At 36.5% G+C, this 25,751-nt stretch overlaps 2 protein-coding genes across 2 annotated transcripts; one reads left to right on the top strand and one right to left on the bottom strand.

Moving 5' to 3' along the window:
- The first annotated feature begins 11,308 nt into the window (after positions 1 to 11,308).
- On the top strand, positions 11,309 to 22,222 carry LOC139855277 (probable 2-oxoglutarate-dependent dioxygenase SLC1). Its single transcript, XM_071844513.1, has 6 exons — positions 11,309 to 11,331; positions 11,614 to 11,698; positions 11,803 to 12,144; positions 12,726 to 12,967; positions 14,458 to 14,830; positions 21,901 to 22,222. Exons 1-6 carry the CDS (start codon positions 11,309 to 11,311, stop codon positions 22,177 to 22,179), a joined length of 1,344 nt encoding a protein of 447 aa, XP_071700614.1. The 3' UTR covers positions 22,180 to 22,222.
- Positions 22,223 to 23,327: 1,105 nt separating this feature from the next.
- Positions 23,328 to 25,209, bottom strand: LOC139852557 (purine-uracil permease NCS1). The gene has a single exon (XM_071841854.1). It carries the CDS (start codon positions 25,137 to 25,139, stop codon positions 23,424 to 23,426), a length of 1,716 nt encoding a protein of 571 aa, XP_071697955.1. The 5' UTR covers positions 25,140 to 25,209; the 3' UTR covers positions 23,328 to 23,423.
- Between the last annotated feature and the right edge of the window lie 542 nt (positions 25,210 to 25,751).

Genomic DNA, 25,751 nt, shown 5'->3' with positions numbered 1-25,751 from the left:
TGGATTGATCCAGAGTTGCCTAATGAATGGTATACTAGAAAATTTGTTGAATTGATTGATAAAAAAAAACGTGTTGAAGCAGAAAATGGTAACATGAAGAAGAAGCTCAAAATGTGGAAGTGGATTTGTGGAATTTTAATTGTTGTTTTTATCTATGTTTTATGTTAAGAAAGCTTACTTGATCTTGAATCTGGAACAATGCCATTGTAGTATTTTTTTTTTTTTTTTTTTTTTTTTGTAATGAATTATGTACTAGAAACAGATGGCATTGTAATGAAAGCTAGTGTTTTGATCTATGATATTAATGCATTTTCATTTGACAGCAAGCATTCGTTTAATGTGGTTGTTGTAATATAGTTGAATGCTAGATTAATGCAAATTGAATGCAAGTTTGAAACAAAAGAATACAAAAGACCTTCTATTCAAAGACTACAAAAGTAAACCAATACAAACAAAGATGTAGGCTGTTGATTGTGAGAAAACAAGGGAATCAAATTCAAAACAAGAGTGAAGTTGCAGCAGCTTTTCCAAGTAAAGTAGATTCCAATACATACAAACAAAAGAGTACCATTACATACTTAAACTAAACTTACATAAACATTACATACTAGTCACCATTACATACTAGTCAACATTATATTCCAGTCAACATTGTGCAGGTTGCAAAATACATAACAAAAAACTTAACAGTCATTACATAAACAAACTTCCAACATTTAATTTAGTTAACAAAAAAACAGACCCATCTTTTGGCACCATCTAAATAAGCTTGATTGGATTCACTGCAGACATCCCAGACCCATCTTTTGACACCACATTTGTGCTTAATTTCAAAAGTAGGATTCTCTCAGATTTTTTTCTTTTAGGAGGGACAAATGGTTTGTGCTTTGGTTTAGGAGCTTCAACATTAACATTTGCAGTCTTCTTATCATTTGCAGTCTTCTTATCATTTGCAACAAATGTACCATTAAGTTCTGCATCTATGTCTGCAAGTAATTGATCATGTTCATTTAAAATTGATGGCCCTTCAGACATTGATGCATCTTCATTTAATGATTCACTTTCATTCACTTGATCTTTAATCACTTGCTCTTCTTCACTCATTTGTGCTTCTTTTGCTATCTTTGGAGTCAATGGAATTTCATCCAACACTTTGATTTTAACATTACCACCACCCCTTGCTCTAACAACATTGCCACCCCTTGTCTTACCACCACCACCCTTTAGAACAACACCACCACTCTTGTTTTACCAACATTACCACCACCCATTGTTTTCCCAACATTACCACCACCCCTTGTTTTCCCAACATCACCACCACCCCTTGTTCTCCCAACATTACCATCACCCCTAGATGTACCACCAGTAACACCACCACCTCTTGTTCTACTTGTACCACCTCTTGTTCTAGTTGAAAATGTACCACAACCCCTTGTAGTAACACTAGCTGCAACTGGTTCTACCCTGGTTAACCTATCACTTCTAGTTTGGATAGCAACTCTAGGTCTTCCAATCTTGTTGACAACTGGTTCATCTAAAGGAAGTGGTGTGTTAGTATAACTTACCCTGTTGTGACCATATTGAAAACAGTTAACGCACTTTCTTGACCTTGTAGACCTCACTGACCCAGTAGATTCATTCTCCGTAGTTGACCTTTTTCTCTTAACTGAAGGTCTACCGGGCATTCTTTTCTTAATTGGTGGCAATGGTTCTGGCTTGCCTGTCTTAGGCCATTGGATGTTACCACCAAAAGATTTGATGTAGTAGCTATATGCATTACTGAATTTTTGTTTCTTCAGGTTTTCACTTACTAAATCCTCAACATTATGCCCAACATGATATTGAGCTGCAATTGCATGAGGACATGGAATACCACTTATCTGCCATCCCCTACAAGAACATATTCTTTCTAACAGATTCACAATGAATACCTCTTCATTGCTAGTTGTTCTAATTTCATACTCTTGTATACCACTAGCCCAAACAATCCATTTCCTAAATTTACAAAAACAAAATAAACATAAAAGTCAAAAATAATAACATAAAACTTATAACTTATAACTTATAACTTTAAACATAAAAGTTAAAAATAATAACTTAAAGTTATACCTTTGAAGCCTCTCATTAGTTTGAATTTTGATCCTAATTGTTGGACAAACATCATGTGCCCACTTGTCAGCAACTTTTCTTTGATCAACTAACCTTGACATAACTTTCATTCTTATATCTTCTAACATGCCAATAATAGGCTTAGCTCTGACATCTTTAATCATTGAGTTCCAACATTCAGAAATTCCATTTTCCACAGCATCACAATCAAAACCTGATCTGTAAAAGGCCCTACTCCAAAAGGCTGGTTTTTTATCTGCTAAGTGGTGATAGGCTTCTTCATTGATATCTTTAATTTTTTGCAAAATGAAATCAAATTTCTCCTCATATGTGCATTTTGCTACTGCCCAAAAGAGCTGTTTAAATTGCAGACCACCCCACCTTTTGGAAAAGTTTCCATAAACATGTCTTGCACATTGTCTATGCTCACCATTTGGAAGAATAACCCTAACTGCCTCAATAAGACCCTATATTATACAATAGTACAGAGTATCAAATAAAATATCAAGTTAATCTGAAATACAATATCAAGTTAATCTGAAATACAATATAAAGTTAATACAGACTATGAAATACAATACCTTGTGTTGATCTGAAATTATTGCTGTTTCTTCACCATTGTTTAAGTTAAGATCATTCCTTAAGAGATTCAAAAATCAAGTCCAATTATCTGTTGTCTCTACATCAACCACTGCCCAAGCTAGAGGATACACTTGGTTGTTTGCATCCCTCCCAACTGCACTCAATAGTTGACCAGTTGCAATACCCTTTAGGAAGCATTCATCTAACCCAATCACCTTTCTGCAACCATTCATAAACCTCTCTTTGATAGCTCCAAAACAAACATAAAACCTTTGGAAGATGGTTTGACCATTATCACATGGTTGCACATCTATTTTGACTGTACTTCCTGGATTTGATTTCTCTATTGCAGCCCCATAATCTGTAACACCCGCATTTTGGGCCTAGATGAAATGACCATTGTACCCTGGGGTAGGGCGTAATTAGTGATTTTTATAATTATATGTTTATAATTATTTAGTTGTTTAGTTGAGACCAGTTTGTGACAAGGGTCACAGAACAGGTTGGTTTATTTAATCTAGACTCCGTTAGGACCGCCTAAGGAGATACGAAAGATTATCAGATAAGATAACTGGTAAATACCTGTGTGATATGGGGTATGAGTTTGTAACTCATTTAAGTGTATGTATCTGGATAGTTCTATCCATTTCTCATTTCATCAAACCCACACACGAACGTATACACAAACACACACATAAACCCTAATTTGATTTTGTGAGTCTTTGGATTAATTGAAGCTAGAGATATATTCCTTGTGATTTCGTGATCAATATAAGGTATGCATATCATAGATTCATGCTTTGATTCTTGCTCTAATTGGGTTTTTGTGTTAAATGAGTTTTTGATAGAAATTAGCTCAAATTTAGTTGTTTGATGTTTGTTATGCTCAATTGATGTTAGAAATAGGTTGTATATATGTTTAGTAGCTTCCATGTGCTTAAAATTTGATCAAAATCGCTCAAAAATCGAGTTTTGGGCGAAAAATGTTCGAAATCAGCGTAAGTGTTCGAACCAGTTGCTACAGTGTTTGCTACAGTATTTTTGCTACAGTATTTTGCTACAGTACCCGAACTGCTACAGCATCACTATTTGCTACAGTGTTACTATTTGCTACAGTGTCACTATTTGCTACAGTATCACTATTTGCTACAGTGTCACTATTTGCTACAGTGTTCGGTATTGCTACAGTGCCACTATTTGCTACAGTACCGTGTTGCTACAGTACCGAGCGGCTACAGTGTTCGGAAATCACTATTTGCTACAGTACCTTTTATGAAATTGAAACGGGCGTAACTTTCAAACCGTAACTCCGTTTTTGATGAATAAACTATCGTTAGAATCGTAATAAAGAATACTTTTCAATGGTGAACTTTTAAGAAACTAGATCAAATTGTTTTTAGGTCGGAAAAGGAGTTTTAGTGTGTATGTCGTGTTTTGCACGCACCTGTATGCCATTATTGAATGGAGTCATGATGTAGACTCATAAAATTATGAATATATGGTGTTATGACCTAGTTTATAGTATGATTTGATTATACTATTGATTGAGATATGTATATTGACTGCGTTGTGTTGTTCTCAGGTGATAAGAACAAGGAAGAAGCTCAGAAGTAAGATAACTGAGCTGTAGCTGGTAATCGGTGAGTGGGATTATCTCCGGATGTAGTATAGAGTAGCAAGTTGTGCTACTATGTTTTACTGTTATAGTTGCTATGCTTAGTAGATATGTTGTAATAATGATCATCGTAGAGTTGCCATGCTAGTCGTAGGAACAGTTGTTCGTAGTGGTAGTTGCTTAACAGTTGTGTGCACAAGTTGTAGTTGCCTGTCGGAACCTATTGTTGTTAGGTTCAGCTCAGAGAGGTCAACCTTTTTGTGGTTGGGTCCAGTTGGCTACTGTTTGTTGAGTATAGTGCTGAATGACGCATCACCTGCGTGTGGATTTACTATACTGGGGATTCAGTAGTAAGGACTTTCGGTAGACGCTAGACTGATCAGCTAGTGGTCGTGTGCTCGTACAAGCCGCCGAGTCTCTAGTTGGAGCATAGTTGCTAGTTGATTGCTGCCAGTTGATAGTTGCTAGTTATTAGTTGTCAGTTGCCTGTTATGGATTGTTGTAGTTACTGTAGTTGTACAAGTTGGTACTGTATGCTAGATCTGTTAGATGATTCCATTCACTTAGCCTCGTGCTAACCCCCCTCACCTCCTCCCTTGCAGGTTTTCGATCTTAGTGCTGGTAGGGACGGGAGTTGGGTTGACGATATGTTTGACAAGACGAACTCTGATGTCTTAACTTTTATAAATATGCAACTAGTTGTTTAACGTAACACCGGTTGTTTGTAATAAGTAACTAGCTAATGATTTGTGATAATCATGTTCGTAATTAACTAAGGGTATTTATGTGAATTAAGACTTCCGCTGTGATTTAAAAAAAAAAAAAAGCAGGGTGTTACAACTTGGTATCAGAGCATAGGTTTGGCCGCATGTACATTGTGTTGAATGTCATGTTCCCAAACCTTGTGTTGTGTCAAACATATATGAGGGAACGGGTTAAGTGAATGTAGGGATTACATATGTTAGTTGATAGGTACTAACCTGTTTTCCACTAAGAGTTTGTGTGAGATGTTATGGTAGTGCAGATATGGCAGATAATACAGGAAACGCAACTGGTCCGTCAGCCCCCGGAACATTCAGAGCCCCAGATGAAGACGGATATGTGTCAGAAGAGGATCCGCAGGAACAAATTTTAGATTTGCAAAGTAAGTTAAAGGAAGCACGTGATCGAATAAGGGAATTAGAACAACGTCAGGTAACCGTGAATCCAAGTGGTAGTGTACCGAATCAGACGATTAGTGGGTATCCGGTGCAGTCAAATAATTATCTGCAAATTGGAAGTGCTTTCCAACAACAGCAATGGTTACCACCTCAATATCAGTTTCCTCAACAGTATCAGATGTCACCTCAGTTTAATCAACAGTTCCCAAATCAGATGTGGGGTCCGTATCAGACGCCGATGTTTCAACAACCAAAGAAATGTACCTTCAAACAGTTTCTGAATTGTAATCCACCAGAGTACTCAGGAAGTTCTAACCCAACGGTAACACTTAACTGGTTAAGAGAGATAGAAAAGGTTTTTGAGGCATGTCAGTGTGAACCAGAATTGCAGGTTATTTATGCTAGTCGTATGCTGAAGAATAGGGCAATGGTTTGGTGGGATACGGTTATTTCTAGTATACCAAAAGAGCAAGTGAACATGATTACTTGGGAAAAATTTTATAGTAAAGTTTGTGAGCAGTATTGTTCGTCTTATGACCTCAATCGAATTAAGACGGAATTTCTGGCAATGAAAATGACACCTCAGATGACGATAGATGAGGTGATTGAGCAGTATATGGATAAATTAAGGTTTGTGCAACAGTGGGTTCCAGATGAGCAGTCCAGAATTCAGCACTTTGTTAATATAATTTTACCGGAGTACAGAACAATGGTTAGGATGGCGACGACGTTATCGCAAGCGTTTGTTATGGCAAAGATGGTAGAGGATGACGTCAGAGCAGCAAGGAATAGAATAGTAGGTTATGAGATGCCACAACAAGATCAGGTGATGAGTCATTCAGACTCTAGGTCAAAGAAGTCTGTTAAGTTGAAACAGAAGAGTGGGTCAGAACATAGTGGGTCAGCATCAAGTCAGAATTCTTGGTGCTATAGTTGCAGATCATCTCATAGTGGTCCTTGTTCAGATTCAACCAAAAGATGTTTGAGATGTGGTATTGTGGGGCACGAGATTCGAATGTGTTCATTCCAAGAGGATGTATGTTGGAAATGTCATCAAGTGGGGCATAGGTCAGCTCAGTGTCCGTATGTAAGAGGATCAGGTTCTGGGGCGGGGCCAGGAGCGCAGTCGGGATCAGTAGGTGGATCTTCTGGTTCTCCAGTTGGGCAGAAAAGAAAGAATCCACCTACGGCAACAACAAGAGCTTATCAAATGGTTGCAGATGCAGATGTTGATTATGATGTGAATGCAGGTATGATTCAAAATCCTCGTACTGTTTAGTTGTATATATGTATGATTGTGTATATATACATATATGTGTGTTTTAGATTGATAAATCTTGTTGGTAGTGTAAAATTTATTTTGTTGTGCTATGTTGTTGTATGCTTAGTTGCGACCCTTGTGTGCCTGGTTGGGTAAGGGAGACCTTTAGGTTAATTTTGAGATTGAAAACTGTGACTTTGATAGAGATGTGTTGGGTACCCTGATGTAGTGGACTTTGTGTCGACATGAGATTATATGATAGTAACACTGTTGTAACAGATATGATAGAAAGAGGATTGTGCTGATTGGATAATTCCTTTGCTTAAACAGATGTATGATACTGCTAGTTGAGCGTATTTTTGACATTGATGAACATATGTTGCGATTTCCTATGCTTGTTGGATGTGTAGTAATGTTGGTAGATTATATTTGAGTATTTGATGGACAATGTTTTGAGTAACTATGATTGGACAGATGTTGTGATTGATTAGTTATAAAGTAGTTAAATTAATTACCGATGCTTATTGAGGTGATTGATTGGACATAAGTTAGTGAATGAGACAAGTAGAATTTTTTCATTACGAGCAACTCAGAATGAAGGTATGATTTAGGATAATATGCTTGTGTCTGGCCAACAGAAGTATATTGTGATAAATCATACGGAATTTCTGGGAAGCTGAAGGAAAAATAGGCGGCCTGTGCTATATTGGATTGTGATGTGACTGGATATGAGACGAATAACCTGTGAAGTTCTGATGACTTACGAGACAATTTCGTTGACCTAGGTATAGATTTTAGCATGATGACTAATTCTATTGCCTAAGCTTTGGATAATTGGGAAAAGTGGACTGTATAAAGAGTTGAATTGGATGACAGATCGTGAAATTTATGATACGGAATGGCGAAGAAACACGAATTTGACTCTGATTATTTGACTTGATCGTGTAATTTGTGGGCTTAAGTGGATTAATGGACGTTGATCGACGGAGATTGTGAGAAGTTATTTGGTATCGGGAGTGTATTGACGCCAGGAATCTCATTTCCCTATGCAATTGTGGTGGATATTGTCGGTATCGGGGATAAGATCGATAAAGTTAACCGTGTGTTTTGGCGGTGCGAGTAACAATTTTTGGGTTTGTTGACCATAGTTGACCCGATTCCGAGGACGGAATCTCTTTTAAGGAGGGTAGATTTGTAACACCCGCATTTTGGGCCTAGATGAAATGACCATTGTACCCTGGGGTAGGGCGTAATTAGTGATTTTTATAATTATATGTTTATAATTATTTAGTTGTTTAGTTGAGACCAGTTTGTGACAAGGGTCACAGAACAGGTTGGTTTATTTAATCTAGACTCCGTTAGGACCGCCTAAGGAGATACGAAAGATTATCAGATAAGATGACTGGTAAATACCTGTGTGATATGGGGTATGAGTTTGTAACTCATTTAAGTGTATGTATCTGGATAGTTCTATCCATTTCTCATTTCATCAAACCCACACACGAACGTATACACAAACACACACATAAACCCTAATTTGATTTTGTGAGTCTTTGGATTAATTGAAGCTAGAGATATATTCCTTGTGATTTCGTGATCAATATAAGGTATGCATATCATAGATTCATGCTTTGATTCTTGCTCTAATTGGGTTTTTGTGTTAAATGAGTTTTTGATAGAAATTAGCTCAAATTTAGTTGTTTGATGTTTGTTATGCTCAATTGATGTTAGAAATAGGTTGTATATATGTTTAGTAGCTTCCATGTGCTTAAAATTTGATCAAAATCGCTCAAAAATCGAGTTTTGGGCGAAAAATGTTCGAAATCAGCGTAAGTGTTCGAACCAGTTGCTACAGTGTTTGCTACAGTATTTTGCTACAGTATTTTGCTACAGTACCCGAACTGCTACAGCATCACTATTTGCTACAGTGTTACTATTTGCTACAGTGTCACTATTTGCTACAGTATCACTATTTGCTACAGTGTCACTATTTGCTACAGTGTTCGGTATTGCTACAGTGCCACTATTTGCTACAGTACGTGTTGCTACAGTACCGAGCTGCTACAGTGTTCGGAAATCACTATTTGCTACAGTACCTTTTATGAAATTGAAACGGGCGTAACTTTCAAACCGTAACTCCGTTTTTGATGAATAAACTATCGTTAGAATCGTAATAAAGAATACTTTTCAATGGTGAACTTTTAAGAAACTAGATCAAATTGTTTTTAGGTCGGAAAAGGAGTTTTAGTGTGTATGTCGTGTTTTGCACGCACCTGTATGCCATTATTGAATGGAGTCATGATGTAGACTCATAAAATTATGAATATATGGTGTTATGACCTAGTTTATAGTATGATTTGATTATACTATTGATTGAGATATGTATATTGACTTCGTTGTGTTGTTCTCAGGTGATAAGAACAAGGAAGAAGCTCAGAAGTAAGATAACTGAGCTGTAGCTGGTAATCGGTGAGTGGGATTATCTCCGGATGTAGTATAGAGTAGCAAGTTGTGCTACTATGTTTTACTGTTATAGTTGCTATGCTTAGTAGATATGTTGTAATAATGATCATCGTAGAGTTGCCATGCTAGTCGTAGGAACAGTTGTTCGTAGTGGTAGTTGCTTAACAGTTGTGTGCACGAGTTGTAGTTGCCTGTCGGAACCTATTGTTGTTAGGTTCAGCTCAGAGAGGTCAACCTTGTTGTGGTTGGGTCCAGTTGGCTACTGTTTGTTGAGTATAGTGCTGAATGACGCATCACCTGCGTGTGGATTTACTATACTGGGGATTCAGTAGTAAGGACTTTCGGTAGACGCTAGACTGATCAGCTAGTGGTCGTGTGCTCGTACAAGCCGCCGAGTCTCTAGTTGGAGCATAGTTGCTAGTTGATTGCTGCCAGTTGATAGTTGCTAGTTATTAGTTGTCAGTTGCCTGTTATGGATTGTTGTAGTTGCTGTAGTTGTACAAGTTGGTACTGTATGCTAGATCTGTTAGATGATTCCATTCACTTAGCCTCGTGCTAACCCCCCTCACCTCCTCCCTTGCAGGTTTTCGATCTTAGTGCTGGTAGGGACGGGAGTTGGGTTGACGATATGTTTGACAAGACGAACTCTGATGTCTTAACTTTTATAAATATGCAACTAGTTGTTTAACGTAACACCGGTTGTTTGTAATAAGTAACTAGCTAATGATTTGTGATAATCATGTTCGTAATTAACTAAGGGTATTTATGTGAATTAAGACTTCCGCTGTGATTTAAAAAAAAAAAAAGCAGGGTGTTACATAATCCCAAATTCTGCTATAGTGAGTACTTGTGGACATCACATCATGAAATCTAACCATGGTCTTAGCTCTTCTACATTGGTTTAAAGTTACTTGAACAGCAAACTTTTTCATCATGCTTTGTTGCATCTGCATTAGGGTTATCTTTGGATTCTGTTTAACACTATCTTTTAACTTATTATCAATCCATTCACTTGTAATCAATGATCCTAACTTATAATCTCTAGAGCATGTGTGGGTTTCTTTTAAAGTCTTAATCTGGATTGTGTCTTCATCTCCCATCTTTGATGCCCACAATCTAAAAGGGCATTGAGGCTTATCAAGCTTGATTGGAACTTTCCTTTTATGTGGCAACCTTATCCCACATCTAACCAAAAATATGTTTTTCTTACTAACCTCAAAATAAATTTTATAACCATTACTTACGGCATAATTGATGATACAATTTTTAAATTCAGAAGCATTGGCAAACCTTTCTCCTTTACGTGGACGCATTGACTTCCAGTGAACATTTGGATCATGTTGTGGATACATTTTATTGAACTCCTCCAGCTTGATTCTGGCATCCTCATCCATCACAACAAACTCATCTGCATCATCTACATTGTCGAATGGTTTGTTGTTTTGCATCTCAGCATCTTCTTCATTATTAGTGTCATCAGCATCTTCATTGACATCCTCATCATTAACATCATCATTATTCACTTCCTCTTCTTCATTAATCACTTTCTTTCCTTTATATACAACCAGCGAACTAATTCTATTCAATTCCTCTTCACTGACATCCTCATCATTAACATCATCATTATACTCACCTTCAGATAGAGGATCGTCTTCCATATATTCCTCCATATCCACTCCATGATGTTCAAGAAACACTTCAATAGTTGTCTTCGACTTACTGGCAACTTCAACTAATTTCCTCATATCTCGATCAGTTACTAGGTATTTCAAGCCACCATCATTTATACTCTTCTCAGGTAGACAATAGTATAAAGATTTCCATTCGGTTTCTAAAACGTCTTCAATCTTATTTTCAAAGTCTCTAATACCGTACCCAGTAAAATCATAATCTTCGAAGGTCACTTCACCACCACCACTATACGTCAAAGTATCCATTTTAAAGTAACCGTGATATTTAACCCTAATTGACGCCATAAACTTACGATTTGGGATTCTTCTGCAATTTAGATAGCGAAATTGTTGATGATTTAGGATTGTGGAGCGATTAGGTTTTTTTTCCCCAATTCAATTTGGGTGTAAAAGTGTGTCGATTTGGTTTATGTTGTATATTAATCAGATGGAAACTCAATTAAACAGATGGTATATAAATGTACACATGGAAAATACAATTGGCAAAATTTTGATGACATGTTGGCCAGATGGCAAAAAATTACCCCAATTTTAAAATTTACAAACACGCAGTCCTTTTAGCGAGCAAAAATTAAAATAGAGTCCTTTTCGGGCTTAGACAAATTGGGGGTTACCTTGATTGTCAAATTTGACAACATAGGTTACCCTTTCAGGCCATTTGCCCTAAACAAAACCATAATCATGATTTCATGAATAAAATGTAGTTATCTCACTTTCCCTCCCTAACTGCAGCATTGCTTCTATGATTTTAGGTGCGCTGGCCGCCACGGCCCAAACGAAAGTCAAAAGACTTCTAGCTCATATTTCAATTGGACATGTACGCTCCCTAACCCACCAAAAAGTAGTACTAGTATATAATAAACCACTCTTCATTTGTTCATTCATCCATACATTCATTCACAATTACATAAACTTATCTAGCTCCTCCTCTTCAATTACCCTCTATCCATTTTAATTTACACACATTGCTTAGCATTACCTCGAAAAATAAACATGATAAACAATGATCATAACAAGAGTTTGATACGAGAAGACCACAAATTAGGCGTGAAGCACTTGTGTGAAATGGGTGTCACCAAAGTTCCGATAGAGTATATTCTCCCGGCCGTTGAACGTCCCATAAGACCTATATCGAGCAAGAAATCGTACGAAATTACCAAAGGTAACCTTCCCATAATTGATTTTGCGCAATTGCACGGGCCAAACCACGCTCAAGTCATCGCATCATTGGCTCATGCATGCGAGAACTATGGGTTCTTTCAGGTAATTAGTCAAATAATTACCTTAATAAGTCTAAACCAACAAATAAAACCACAAAAGTATACTGATTATGGATTCTTGTTATTGTTGGCATTTTAATTGCTAGTGTTTTATACAGTCAAAAAAGTTTTAAACGAGAACTATAAAAAGTTAAAAAAATTGTGACAACTTTTTGATTTCGTTGAGTATGTGAGTAGATATAATTAATCTCATTTGAATATTGATATTAATTATTGTTAAAAGCAAAATGATTTGAGAAAATCTCAAAGTTACCTTTAAAATCAAATTTGTATATGACGTTCATATGCGAACATTTAATAGGTAAACATGCGAACATATAATGTATTATACGAATACATTTTGTTGTTCTTAACATTTGTTTGTCGATATGAATATCAATAACATCTATATATAATTTGTTTGACTTTAGATCTATAAAAACAATGTAATTCTATAAGTTATTGCAGTTTTTCATTTGAGCCTAACCCCATTTAGTAATTGAAAAGTTCTAGTTATCGTTTCTCGGTTGAATTGTTGCTTAATTAGCTTGATCTAATGAAATGTGTTATGTACACAAATTGTAGCTTATAAACCATGGGATATCAAGTGCTGTAATTAGCGAAATGGAAGATGTGAGTAGAAGGTTCTTTGAGCTCCCTTTGGAAGAAAGAAAGAAATACATGTCTACAGACATTCAATCGTTGGTTCGATACGGAACTAGTTACAATCAAAACAACGATAGTGTCTTTTCTTGGAGAGATTTCTTAAAATTGGTTTGCAATGAAGATGCTCTTTCTCATTGGCCTTCTTCTCCCTCGGATTTCAGGTGAATCGATTTTACATATAACTTTAAGTTTTTTCAAGACATCGCAACCATCTCAAAGGACAGGCGGGTCGAACCTGGGTCCTGAATATAGTGTTTCTACTTAGATGTACGTGATTTAATCAGGTTATTTTGTGATCACCATTCGGAAAATTTCCATGACCACCACATAATATTGTGTTGGTATGATTGAAACTCAAACCTCGAATTAAAATATCAAGATCTCAATCAATTTAAAATGGGTAAATGTTGCAACTACATATACTATTGGTATTGCATGAAAAACAAATACAATTATGTCGTTTTACTTATTACGTATAGAGTAGTACTAATACTACTCCCTCCGTCCCATATTAATAGTCCACAGACAAAAAACACACAGTTTAAGAAAATGTCATACCGGTACTGTACTTTCAGTTTACTTTCCAATTTTACTCTTACATTTTCTTTATCTTTTAATCCTATCCATATACATTAAGGGCATAATAGAACTTAAGCTTCTTGTTCTTTTCTATTTATAGAAGTGGACTATTAATTTAAGACATCCCAAAATAGAATATTGGACTATTAATACGGGACGGAGGGAGTAGTTTTTAGTGTTTCTTTCAATGTTCTTGAGTAACACCAAAGTCCTTCAAGAACCGATTTTAAATGAAACATAATTATATCAAACGACGTTGTTCCGTATCTTGGTTATATATGTTGAGTTAACGAATTTTGCATGTCGATAAAAATGCCTAAAGTGAATATCTATACCAGCAACATGCCTAAAATTGGCTTCATTGATGTGTATCTATGTCATTTTTGGTTTCTTTATCAACATTAGATATGAATATGAATATGATATCCATAAAGACAATTGAAAACATAGACAATATGGGCGGTTTTGTTGTTATTAGCTGTGTTAATGTGACTTTAATGTGATACGTTAGTCTTAAATATTATGATAGACTCCATTAAGGCGTATATATATAGTTATTAATTATTACTAATTTGTTGCAAAAAGACACCGATCTATGAGCTGTATGCACAATATCCACTTTAGAAATGTGCATGTCTTTATAAGTTAGTACGAGGACACTACAATCGACATCATCACCCAATTAAAAAAAACAAGTATGACAAAGTATCATCTAAAGTCAAACTTATTATAATTTGGACAACTCGTTTCTCTTTTAAAACATACGTTAATATAGAAGGCTAGCTAATTGCAGCTACTGTCATGAAATTAAAATAAAAAGTCTATCATTAATTATATGAACTATATAACTACACTTCTCATCGATTAAATAACATATCTGATCACTAAAGTCTCTTTTGATTAGTTCTAACAAAAAAATAAGAGAATTCAAAACAAGAATGTGGACATAGTAGTAGATATAAGCGTTTACAACTTTTAAAGTATTTCTTTTTACCTAATTTCAACTCATCCCCTATTATATGTGGCGTCGTATTAAGATAAGTTGCAATTGTTTTCCGTTTAATCTGAACAGAAAAACCGGAGTAAGATATGCCAGTGACACGAAAATCCTGTTCCAGTTACTAATGGAAGCAATCCTAGAAAGCCTTGGATTGGGATTAGACAACAACAACAAGGCACCAAAAGTAAATCAAGATTCAGACAAAGACTACAACGATATAACAACGAGTTTGGAGGATGGAAGCCAGATGTTGGTCATTAATTGCTACCCGACATGCCCTGAGCCTGAACTCACATTTGGAATGCCACCACACTCGGATTATGGTTTCCTTACGCTCCTTTTACAAGATGAGGTCGAAGGCCTTCAAATACTTTTCAAAGATCGTTGGGTCACCATTCAACCTCATCCTAACTCTTTTGTTGTTAACGTTGGCGATCACTTGGAGGTAAGTATAGTACTATGCTTCATTGTGATTATACACGTTCATTAGTTATTTCTAAAGCGTCATTGGTCAATTGGTATCGAGGGACCCTCGAATCTCGAAATTATTAGTTTAAGTCCATGAGTGAGAAATATGTACATGTTAGTGAAAACACTTGTGTTGGGTTGAATGAGTTTTCTTTCTTTCTTTTTAAAAAAAAAAAAAAAAAACATTCCCTAGTTAATGAGTTTTTTTAGAGCAGAACTAACGAAAACTATGTAACAGAGAGAACATCTTAGTTGACATCGGGGCGAATTTAGTAACAAGCCCGTGGGGTCACGGGACACCACTAGTTTAAAAAATTTTAGCAGAAAATATCAGTTAAATTGTATAAGACACCACTAAATTTAACTGCAGGACCCCATATATTTTTCAGGTTTTATAGTTTTTCTTTTTAATTGTATAGGACACAATTAAATTTAAGTACTCGGACCCTATATATTTTTCGAATTTTGAGTTTCTTGAAAGTAACTACAACTATAATATCATTATAATATATCTGGTATTGAAAAAAAAATTGGGACCCCATTGAGTTATAATTCTGGAATCGTCACTGCATCCCGTATCTAAAATATATTTATTGGAGAAGAAAGATATTGAGAAAAATCAAAAATACCACATCTATATTAAAATGACTTTAAGTAACAATTTACAATTATGTGGCAAGAGTAGTTTAAGTATCACAAAAGCGATTACGTATAACGTATGTACATTATAGTAGAAATTCAAACACTGTTGATCATGGTAGTTGAGTTTTATTTGGTATTTTTAATTTTTAATATTCAAGTCAAAAATCATGGAGCTGTAATCTAGTATTTGTAGCTTTTGGGTGTTGTGTGTTGGCTTATTTCTTGCAGGTTGCACATCTTGATGTATTCCCTTTTTGGGTTTTGGTTTTATAATTTATATAGCTTTTCCAAAAAAAAAAAAAAAAAAAAAAAAAGTGTTGTTCAATTTCAAGAATGACGAAATTACTTTTTACTTGTTAAAGTTCATATAGAATATAAAAAATTATTGATATAAAATATATGATTTTTCTAATAATAACCCTTATAGACTTATAGTAGTACATTAAGCTGGTTGAGTCTAATTATTTTAAGAAAACGAATGATTATTTTCAATTTACAGACACGTCTGAAATTTTTTAAGTCGGACCTTAAAACTATCATGAGAGGTCTCTCGAGTTCGAACATTAAGTATGAATTTCATAATGCAATTTGTTTTGCAATTGTTAGAGTGTCATTTGAGAATTTCTTGTAAATAGTGAGTTTTGCTCATATCTAACAAGGTTTTCTTGTGAGTTTTCCTTGGGTGCAATGTCCCGAGGTGACCTCCTAAGGAATTTAAGAAGAGTGCATAACTTGTGACTTTCTAAATATGATCGGGTGGAAGATTTATGATCCTTATCAGTGACTTTAATACAGTTGTTAAAAAAAATCATAGAAGAATAAATGAATTGCACGCTTCTAAAAACATATTAATAATTTAAGAAAGATAATAACGCATAGATTATAGAAAACTGATGGATTTCGTATGGCTAATATTAAGTCAACAAATTAACGACCCAAGAAACATCTAAGAAAAAACATAAGATTCTTGTTTTTTTTTTTAACGGCCAAAAAATTTATAAAAATAAAACGCTCCCTAGCAAGGCGCTAAGGGAGAAAATACAAAGGCGTAGAAAGCCATGAGTTCCAATTAGAAACTAAATGACCTCTATTTTTTATCCAGCGAAAAGAAAATAATCTAATTACATCAAAAATACTACTTTTACTACAAAACGCCTCGTTAAACACGACCCCGTTCCGAAATCTCCAAATAGCCCAAAGAAGAGTAATCACTGCCGCGACGATCCGATTCTTGTTTAAAGCCGACAATTGAACACCTTCTAGCCAGACAATAAATGTATCCCATGAAGAAAAAGAGGGCATCGAACAATCTAACCATAACCGCAATTTAAGCCATACCTCTAAAGCAAAATTACAGCCGAAAAATAAATGGTTCATAGTCTCCACCCCATTCGCACATACCGGACAAACAACGGAGTTTATCTCAATGCCTTTCGCGGAAAGATTCCAACGAACCGGAAGAGAATTTAAACGAAACCTCCACAAGAAGATATTAAGCTTTCGCGGGACAAATTTAAACCATAATGTAGGAACCGTATTCGACGGAAGACTGTACCTGTCTATATGTTCGCGAGCAGCTTTCACTGTGTATAAGCCATCGAAATTGATAGTGAACTTCCAACAATCTTCTCCAACCGAAAATTGGACAACATTTACCTCATCGAGAAGAGCATTAAAAAGTTGAGCATTTCTACCACCAATAATCTCCCTTGACCAAACCCAATGCTACTCGCCATTGTACCATTTATCCGCGATAGAGTCGTCCTTATTAACATCCAAATGGAATAAACGATGGTAACGGGACGCTAACGAGGAGCTCCCACACCATACATCGTGCCAAAATTTTATACTCGAACCGTTTCCAACTTGCAAAAGAAATGCATCATGAGTGAGCTGGCCATTTGAAGTCGACGAAATGCAATCAGAAACGATGTTAGACCATATGCTCGAGCAGTCTGTGGTCTCAAAATAATGTCCATGAATCGATTTGATGATAGAGGCCCATAAATCGTTTGAGTTGTTTAAATATCGCCATCACCACTTATTGATTAAGGCAATATTAAAAGCTTTGAGACTGCCAATGTTTAAGCCTCCTTGATCGAATGAAGCTAAAATTTTATCCCATTTCACCCATGGCATCTTTTTAACGGTGTCACTCCCGCCCCAAAAGAACCTCGCCCGAATAGATTCAAGTTTTCTTAAAATCTTTTCTGGGCATTTGAAAAGGGACATAAGATAAATGCCAAGACTGCCCATAACTGATTTCACCAAAGTTAATCTACCGCCCGAAGAGATTAAACTAGCCTTCCACGAAGCTAATTTAGAACTGAATTTAGCAACCAAAGAATCCCAACTTGAGATACGATTCATGTTCGCACCAATAGGAACACCTAGATAATTAGTCGGGAAAGACCCGACTCTAGCCCCCGCAGCAACCGCATAAACCTCGACGTCATGGGAGACAACCCCAACCCCGAAGACATGAGATTTATTAACATTAATTTGTAAGCCCGATACCAAGTGAAAAACTTTTAAAATAAGTAGAATACGACTTAGCTCTTGTATGTTCCATTCTGAAAGAATTATAACATCGTCCGCGTATATAAAATGAGAAAGATGAATACGCTCCCTCCCAATTTTAACACCACGAATAAAGTTCGTTTCCATGGCCCGTTGTAATGCAAGATGAAGCCCCTCCATGACCATAATGAACAAAAATGGGCTTAACGGATCACCCTGACGGAGACCTCTCTTAATAGGAAATTCTCGGGTCGGACTACCATTTACTAAAACAGAAGTTTTAGCCGAAAAAAGACAGCCTTTGATCCACGCGCACCACTTGTTACCAAAACCCAAAGAAGATAACATGAATAATAAGTAATCCCAATTAACAGAATCATATGCTTTCTCAAAGTCCACTTGAAAAAGGAGCATTTTCCTATTTGATTTTTTAAACCATGAAATAATCTCGTTCAACATAAGAGGACCATCAAGAATCTGACGCCCTGAAATAAATGCGGACTAAACAGGACTAATTATCTTATCAATTACGAACAGTAAACGATTCGTGAGGATCTTCGTAACAATCTTATAGAAAAAACCAACCAACGAAATTGGCCTGAAATCTGTAATAAGGACCGGATTCTTTACTTTCGGAATAAGCGAAATAAAAGCCGATTTAGCACCACAAGGCATCGAATAATTGGCAAAAAACGACCGAATATCCCTGCAAATATCAAATTGAAAAATGTCCCAGAATTGTTTAATAAAACGAAAGGAAATACCGTCGGGGCCAGGGGCCTTTGAACTACCACAATCCCACACCGCACGCTTTATCTCTGCGTCATTAACTTCGCGCTCTAGAAAATTAGCTTCATCAAGGGACAAGGTGTAATTAGGATTAATGTTTCCGAACTCAGCACCAGACTTGCACTCCTCAAATTTGGCTTTAAAGAAATTATAAAACTTATCCTTAATAGCAATCGGGTCATCTACCCAAGAACCATCAACCATAAGGCCCTGAATGTGTTGCGAAGCTCGTTTATATTTAAGAGAAGCATGAAAAAATTTTGTGTTTTCGTCACCCTCAACATCCCATTTGATTCTAGATTTTTGCAAAAAATCAATAGCTTCCAAATTATTAATTTCCTGTCGTTCCGAAAAAAGATCGTTACGAAGGTTGACCATATTCTCATCCGCGTTTCCTGCATCAATGACAACATCAAGCTCATTAATTTTTCTAATAATCTCTTTTAACCGATTAGACTCCTGAGAACGGGAAGAATGAATCCAGTTCTTTAAGTGTGACTTTAGCATACGGAATTTAGCAACGGAATCAAGTTGACAATCTGTACTTATCGATTGCCAAGCATTACGGACAGTCGGTTCAAAATCAGGCCGTGCAAACCACGAGTCAAAAATCTTAAAATAGGTCGGGCCAAAATCCAATTTGTCTTGGAAAAGAAAAATCGGGGAATGATCCGAGTAACCGCGCTCGAGAACTGTACCTTTTAAATCATCTACAACAATCAAGATATTGTTAGTAACAAAGAATCTGTCAATCTTACTAAATTTGTTACCTGCCTTGTTACGCCATGTAAACTGAAGACCGCCAAGCGGGATTTCGAGCAAAGCATTAGAAAGAATAAAGTCATTGAAAACACGAGCATCAAGAGGACAAAATTCTGAACCACAACGATCATCCAGGACTCTCACCGAATTCCAATCTCCCATTAAAATGTAATCGCCTGGATGAGCAGCCATGAAATTAGAAATCTTACCCCACAAGATAACTTTCTCCGTCAACGATTGAGGAGCGTAAACATTAACCATGAAAACTTGCAAGTTCTTTCTGACCCATTTACCTTTAACGATCACAAAGTTATCATCACACCACAAATCAGATTTTACAAAAGAGAAAGGATCCCATAACGAGATGATCCCTCCCGAGTACCCACGAGACAACGAGACCGCATAGTCAAAATTCGGATTTCCCCAAAGAGACCGTAACCTGAACATTTGAAAACGAGACATTTTAGATTCCTGAATACCCAAGAATTGAACCTTCAGAGATACACACGTTTCTTTAATCCAAAGTCTTTTATCGAACACTTTAGACCCGCAACTATTAATAGAAAGAACCTTCATTGAAAACCGTTGTATGCACGCTCCTGATTCAAAATATTGTGACACCTTTTTAAGTTGTAACAGAGAAGTTCTCCTAACCCGAAAATGTCTTCACTTTGATCGAGTGAAACAGACCCAGGCCGAGACATATATTCTTGATTAATTACCGTGAATGGAGTATGACAATTAACAGACGTACCCGAAACTTGCTGCCCCTCTCGCTCATTATAAACATGAGTGAATCCAGGTGGATAAGGCCTGCTGGAACTAGTATTTTCAACATTAATATCAACATCAGTAGCCTTAAAAACATCATCAATAGGACTATTCTCCGAGATATCCTCGTTACTCGTTGTTTTCATATTCGAATTACATGCAATATTTACTCCCTCAAATTCCTTTAAATGATCAACCTTAGAGTCAGTTGTGGAAGAAGTGGTAGAATGCAGCTCTTCATCTTCTGAATCAGGCACTTCATTATTAGAAACATCGATCGTGGAATCAATATCAAACGCCCAAGTACCAACTTCATGACCAAATACCTCCACATCCACGCCATTTATATTAACAATGGCCGATATAGAAATAGGTTTTTTCTCAAAAGTGGCGATGCAAACTCGACCCGACGACAAAGGAATAGTGCTATTTGCCTCGAAAAAAAGGAAACGTCCGAAAGCCGAAGCCACTTTCTTAAACGCATTAGTACCCCAAGCACAAGTAGGCAAACCCGAAAGTTCAATCCAAACGAACCTCTCATCAACAATGAAATCATTTGACGCATCCTTGATACATGCAAAGAACGTCATTAAATTCGAGTTACTTTTAAAGGCCACATAACTCGATTCATCCTCAAACTTCAACCAAATCCAATGACCTCCAATATACTGAATCTTAAAATCTATGAAACCTTCAGCTAAGCACAGTCGATACACCGTGAACAAAGCACCCACGTCTTTAACTTTGGCCATGATAACAAAATCATTCTGTTGCACCGAGATCAAATCACCATCATCTAAAAAAATCTTCCTAACCGAAGGTTTACTTCCCGAGCACTTAGAAGCATATGAATCACCTTCAGCCTTCTCGACGCCCTTTGCAGGAATGTTTGTAGCAGCAGATGAGTGAGCATTCTCCTTAGCTTGTTTCGGGACATCATCCTTCTTAGGTACATAAGCAGTTTTAACATGCCTGGAAGCCGAATTATCAAACTTAGATGCTTCTACAAACAGGCGAAAGCTACCCATCCACACATCGGCGAGTCTGTTTTCCATAGCCAATGTATGTTTCACCCCCATAAACCGAATAAAAGCGAAACGTTTCCCAGATTTGGTTCTCTTTTTTGCGATGTAAACATCCACAAGATAGCCGTAACCATCAAACAGATCCCAAAAAGAGGGAACATCAGCCGTTTCAGGAAAATTGGTGACAAAAAATGACTGAAAATCTTTATCTGGAGATCGATTGACATCAACATCAATCTTTTTGAATGTTGTTTTCTTGTTTCTCCGTTCCTTGATGTTCCAGCCATTCTTGAGAGATCTGTAGCGTGTATTGCCCACCATTGGGAAGAACAGAGGCGTTTGCACCCGCCTGAAAGTCACCGTAATCGATGATCACCGGAGATGATCAAAGAAGAAGAAGAAAAAGATCTCAGATGTAGATGTAGTTAAGATTCTTGTTTAATTGGTTGTTCACAATAAATAAATCCTAATATTTAGGAAACATCACTTTAAAAGTCAAACCAATCGAAACTAATCATTTTGAATTATTAATTTGTAGATATTTAGCAATGGAATGTACAAGAGCGTGATGCACAGGGTACTAGTGAATTCGACGAAACCTCGATTATCAGTGGCATCCTTGCATAGTCTATCTTTCTCGACGGTAGTCAGACCTTCTCCAAGACTAATAAACGACAAAAATCCTAGACGATACAAGGACACTGATTTTGCATCATTTGTTCAGTATATTAAATCGTGCGATTCGAAGCACAAAAATTTTCTGGAGTCTAGAAAGTTGACCACAATTGTCCCTAGACAAAGTTTCAAAGGAACCTAACATTTAAGTATCGGTTTGTTAAATATTGTGAAGTAACGTATTACCCTGGAAAATTCGATTTTTATCAACGTTTGTGATGTATAGCCGAGATCCATTTTTTTTTTTTTTTTTTTGAATGTTTTTTAAGTTGTATCAAATGTGTGGTAACTGCTTATAATATAAAAATCAAAAACATAATTTGGGCTTTGGGCCCAATACAAATTAAAACTCAGAAAAGGTTGGGTTAAAATAGCTTGACAGGAGTTGGGCTAAGATCCATGAAATAGCGATCTAAAAGTCTCAACTGAAATTGGGAATTGATCCAAAGGGTGTTTGGGTTTGTTATTTACTTAAAGATGTCAATTGAGTTTAGGGTAGTGATGGCAAAAAGACTCATACTCGATAGATAAACCTGAAACTCGACACTTTTGGATTGGGTTCGGGGTCGGGTATTCGGGTCTTGGGCCGGGTATGAAGATTGTTTTAATTGTTTTCTGGGTTCAAGTATGGGGATGAGTTTGACAAAAACCCGCATACCCGGGCCGTATACCCGACCCATATACCCGTATATCTAATCCGATGGAGATTTCAATTTTCTTAATAACTATAATAAAGTTTAATAATAATAATCATATATAAGCTACAATATGGTATTGTACTATTATTCTATATTTATATATATTTATTTAGATTTTGAACTCAATTTAATATCATTATTGAAAAATAAACTGAAACAAGTGAATGGTGAATGATGATGGCTAACAACGAAGATAATCGATACCCAGAAGAAATCCGATAACCCTAGAGTTAGTAAGTATATGGGGATCCCCGTTTACTCGTGGAAAAACTCGATAACCTGACGGTTAGTAAGTAAATGGGGACCCGACAAGTATGAGACCAGGTTTGAGACATGGTTTCCTAACTGGATTTGGGTATGGAATTACCTATACGCGATCTAAATCAGACCCGATGCCATCCCTACTTTAGGGATTGAGTTTGTGTCGACCCTCATATTGTGTAGTGTAGGACCCAATCCTTCATACAAATCAATTTTATTGCTTCTTAATTTTTGATTACTACATACATCTTACATCTTATAACTGTAATCCATCCATATCCATAATAATGTAAAATTAGGAACAATTATTGTCTAAGATCAAACAACTGAATGGAATAAAATTAAAATTACTGTATTAATATTCACTATGCAAGATTTATACACATGTTTGTGTGTAAATACCAAATTAATTTACAAAAATAAAAGATTAAATTGCACTATCTGGCAACAATGGATCAGATAGCTGTGAACCCATTTGTTTAGTTCCTTTTGCTACAATCCAGTAAATGAACCCAGATGAAAAGAACCCAAAAAACCAGGCATTGTTGTAGATCATAACTAATAACTCCGGAATCGAATTCAAGATTCCAATCTTCTCCAAGAACCCCGGAATCACAGGTATAATCCCAATCACCAAAGCTGCAATTGCCCCTAAATTGTACCCATTATAGTAATAATAATTCCCAGTAGGATTCAAAGTATACAAATCATTAACTTTAAGATTTCGACTCTTAACGAGATAATAATCAGCCAATAAGATCCCTGTGATCGGGCCCATTAACGCTGAATACCCAACAAGCCAAGTGTACACAAAACTCTCACTAGATTGAAGTAGTCTCCATGGTTGGAATGCAATTCCAAGCAATGCAGTTAATAACGCGCCACGTTGGAAATTAAAAACGGACGGGCTTAAGTTCACTAGAGCGTTTGCAGGAGCTACAACGTTAGCCGCAATGTTGGTTGTTATCGTAGCCAATGTGATGCCTAGGATCGACAGCATCATGGTCCCGACCCCGCCTATTGCGCCTAGTAATTGAATCGGGTCAGATATCACACGCCCGAATATCACTTGGGTTGATGCAGTCACAGCTAGACCGACAAATGTGAACAAGCCCATCAAAATTGGTAGCCCGGCTTGGCCCATGATTTGGGCCTTTTGGCTTTTCGCGTAGCGTGTGAAGTCGGGGATATTAAGTGCTAATGTGGCCCAAAAGCTTACATTCGCAGTTAACGAAGGAAAAAATAGTGACCAAAATTCAGTTGACGAAAGTCGTGAAGACATTGATAGAATTATACCGAACCCGCCCGCTTTAACATAAGCCCAAACGAGTAAACATGAAGTTAGAATGATCAAAATTGGGGCAGAGTATTTTTCAAGTTGTCTAATTCCATCCATACCTTTGATCACAACAACTATTTGTGCAAACCAAAAAACTAAAAAACAAGCAAACTCAATAGGTGAAGTCCCAAGCCATGGAATGGAATTAGAAATAGTTGAATTTTTAATAGAATTTGGTAAAAGTAAAAAAATTGCTTCACCACCAATCCATGTCTCAATTCCATACCACCCACAAGCTACTAATCCTCTAAGTAAAGTTGGAATATGAGCGCCACGGATTCCAAAAGCCGATCTAGCCAAGACCGGAAACGGAATCCCGTAACGGGTCCCAGGATGACCCGTTAATCCCAAGGCTATAACCGTGATTACATTTGCCGTAACCACGGTTAATATTCCTTGCCACCAAGACATTCCAAGGTCTACAAGGCTCCCAGCTAAGTAATATGTTGGCACACCTACAACTAACCCGACCCATAAACTAGCCATTTCCCAGCCCGTATACGTTCTTTCGCTTTCTTTCGTTGGCGCTAGATCATCGTTGATTAGTTTCGGGTCGGGTTGAAAGTTGTCAAAGTGTGGATTGGAATTGGGTGGTATGGATGCCATGGGTTTGAATAAAAAGGGTTTCTTGTGGTGATAATGAAGTGGTTTGAAGGTTAAGGTGGTTGGAATTGTGTTGAGTGCATTGGAATTGGAATAGGAATAGGAATTGGAATTGGGAATGGAATTGAGTTTTGGGTTTGAGAGCAGATGATGATGATGGGTATGAGTATTGAGATGGATGCCCAAAGAGTTGGAAATCATGATTCCGGAGTTAAAAGGTTAGAAATGGAAAGAAGGTTTGGAATCAAAAGTTTTGGAGTTTTGGGATATGATATGAGTGGTGGATGTGAATCAAGGTGATTCTGATACATTATGAATCACGATATTATTAGTATATGATACTACCTCCGTCTCATTCCAATAGGTCATTATTCTATTTTGGGCTGTCCCATTCTAATAGTCCACTTTCATAAATAGAAAGAAAAAAAGGTATTCCATTGGTGGATCTGGAGAGAGAAGATATTTCATTGGTGGAGAAATGAAGTTAGTGGAATTTTCTAAAACTGCGTGTTTTTTGTCTGTAGACTATTGGAATGAGACGGAAGAAGTACTACAAATGACAAAAAGTATTTGTTATTTGTTATAAAAAAAAATTATTATTATTATTATTGTCGTATTTGACTAAATTTGTTAACGAAGGTAATTCCAACTTTTGATACAATTTGAATTGTAAATGTAAATGTAGAATTTTAGATTTGAAGTGCATGTATTTAGCAAGGGTATTAGTTTGACCTTATTGATATAGGTCAAGTTTATTTTATTAAATAATGTCCGCAGAATACTTCTACTTGGTTCGAACTAGTTTTCGAATTC

This window comes from Rutidosis leptorrhynchoides, chromosome 6 (genome assembly GCF_046630445.1).
Source record: "Rutidosis leptorrhynchoides isolate AG116_Rl617_1_P2 chromosome 6, CSIRO_AGI_Rlap_v1, whole genome shotgun sequence".
NCBI classification, from domain to species: domain Eukaryota; kingdom Viridiplantae; phylum Streptophyta; class Magnoliopsida; order Asterales; family Asteraceae; genus Rutidosis; species Rutidosis leptorrhynchoides.
This window is presented reverse-complemented; position numbering and strand designations above follow the sequence as displayed.

What these genes read in the sequence shown, in the direction of transcription:
- LOC139855277 (XM_071844513.1), top strand. Translation starts at nt 11,309, where the DNA reads ATGGAAACTCAATTAAACAGATG. An exon ending in GAAACTCAATTAAACAGATG is followed by an intron (nt 11,332 to 11,613) that starts GTATATAAATGT and finishes CCCTAACTGCAG; the next exon opens with CATTGCTTCTATGATTTTAG. An exon ending in CTCATATTTCAATTGGACAT is followed by an intron (nt 11,699 to 11,802) that starts GTACGCTCCCTA and finishes AAACTTATCTAG; the next exon opens with CTCCTCCTCTTCAATTACCC.
- LOC139852557 (XM_071841854.1), bottom strand. Translation starts at nt 25,139, where the DNA reads ATGATTTCCAACTCTTTGGGCATCCATCTCAATACTCATACCCATCAT.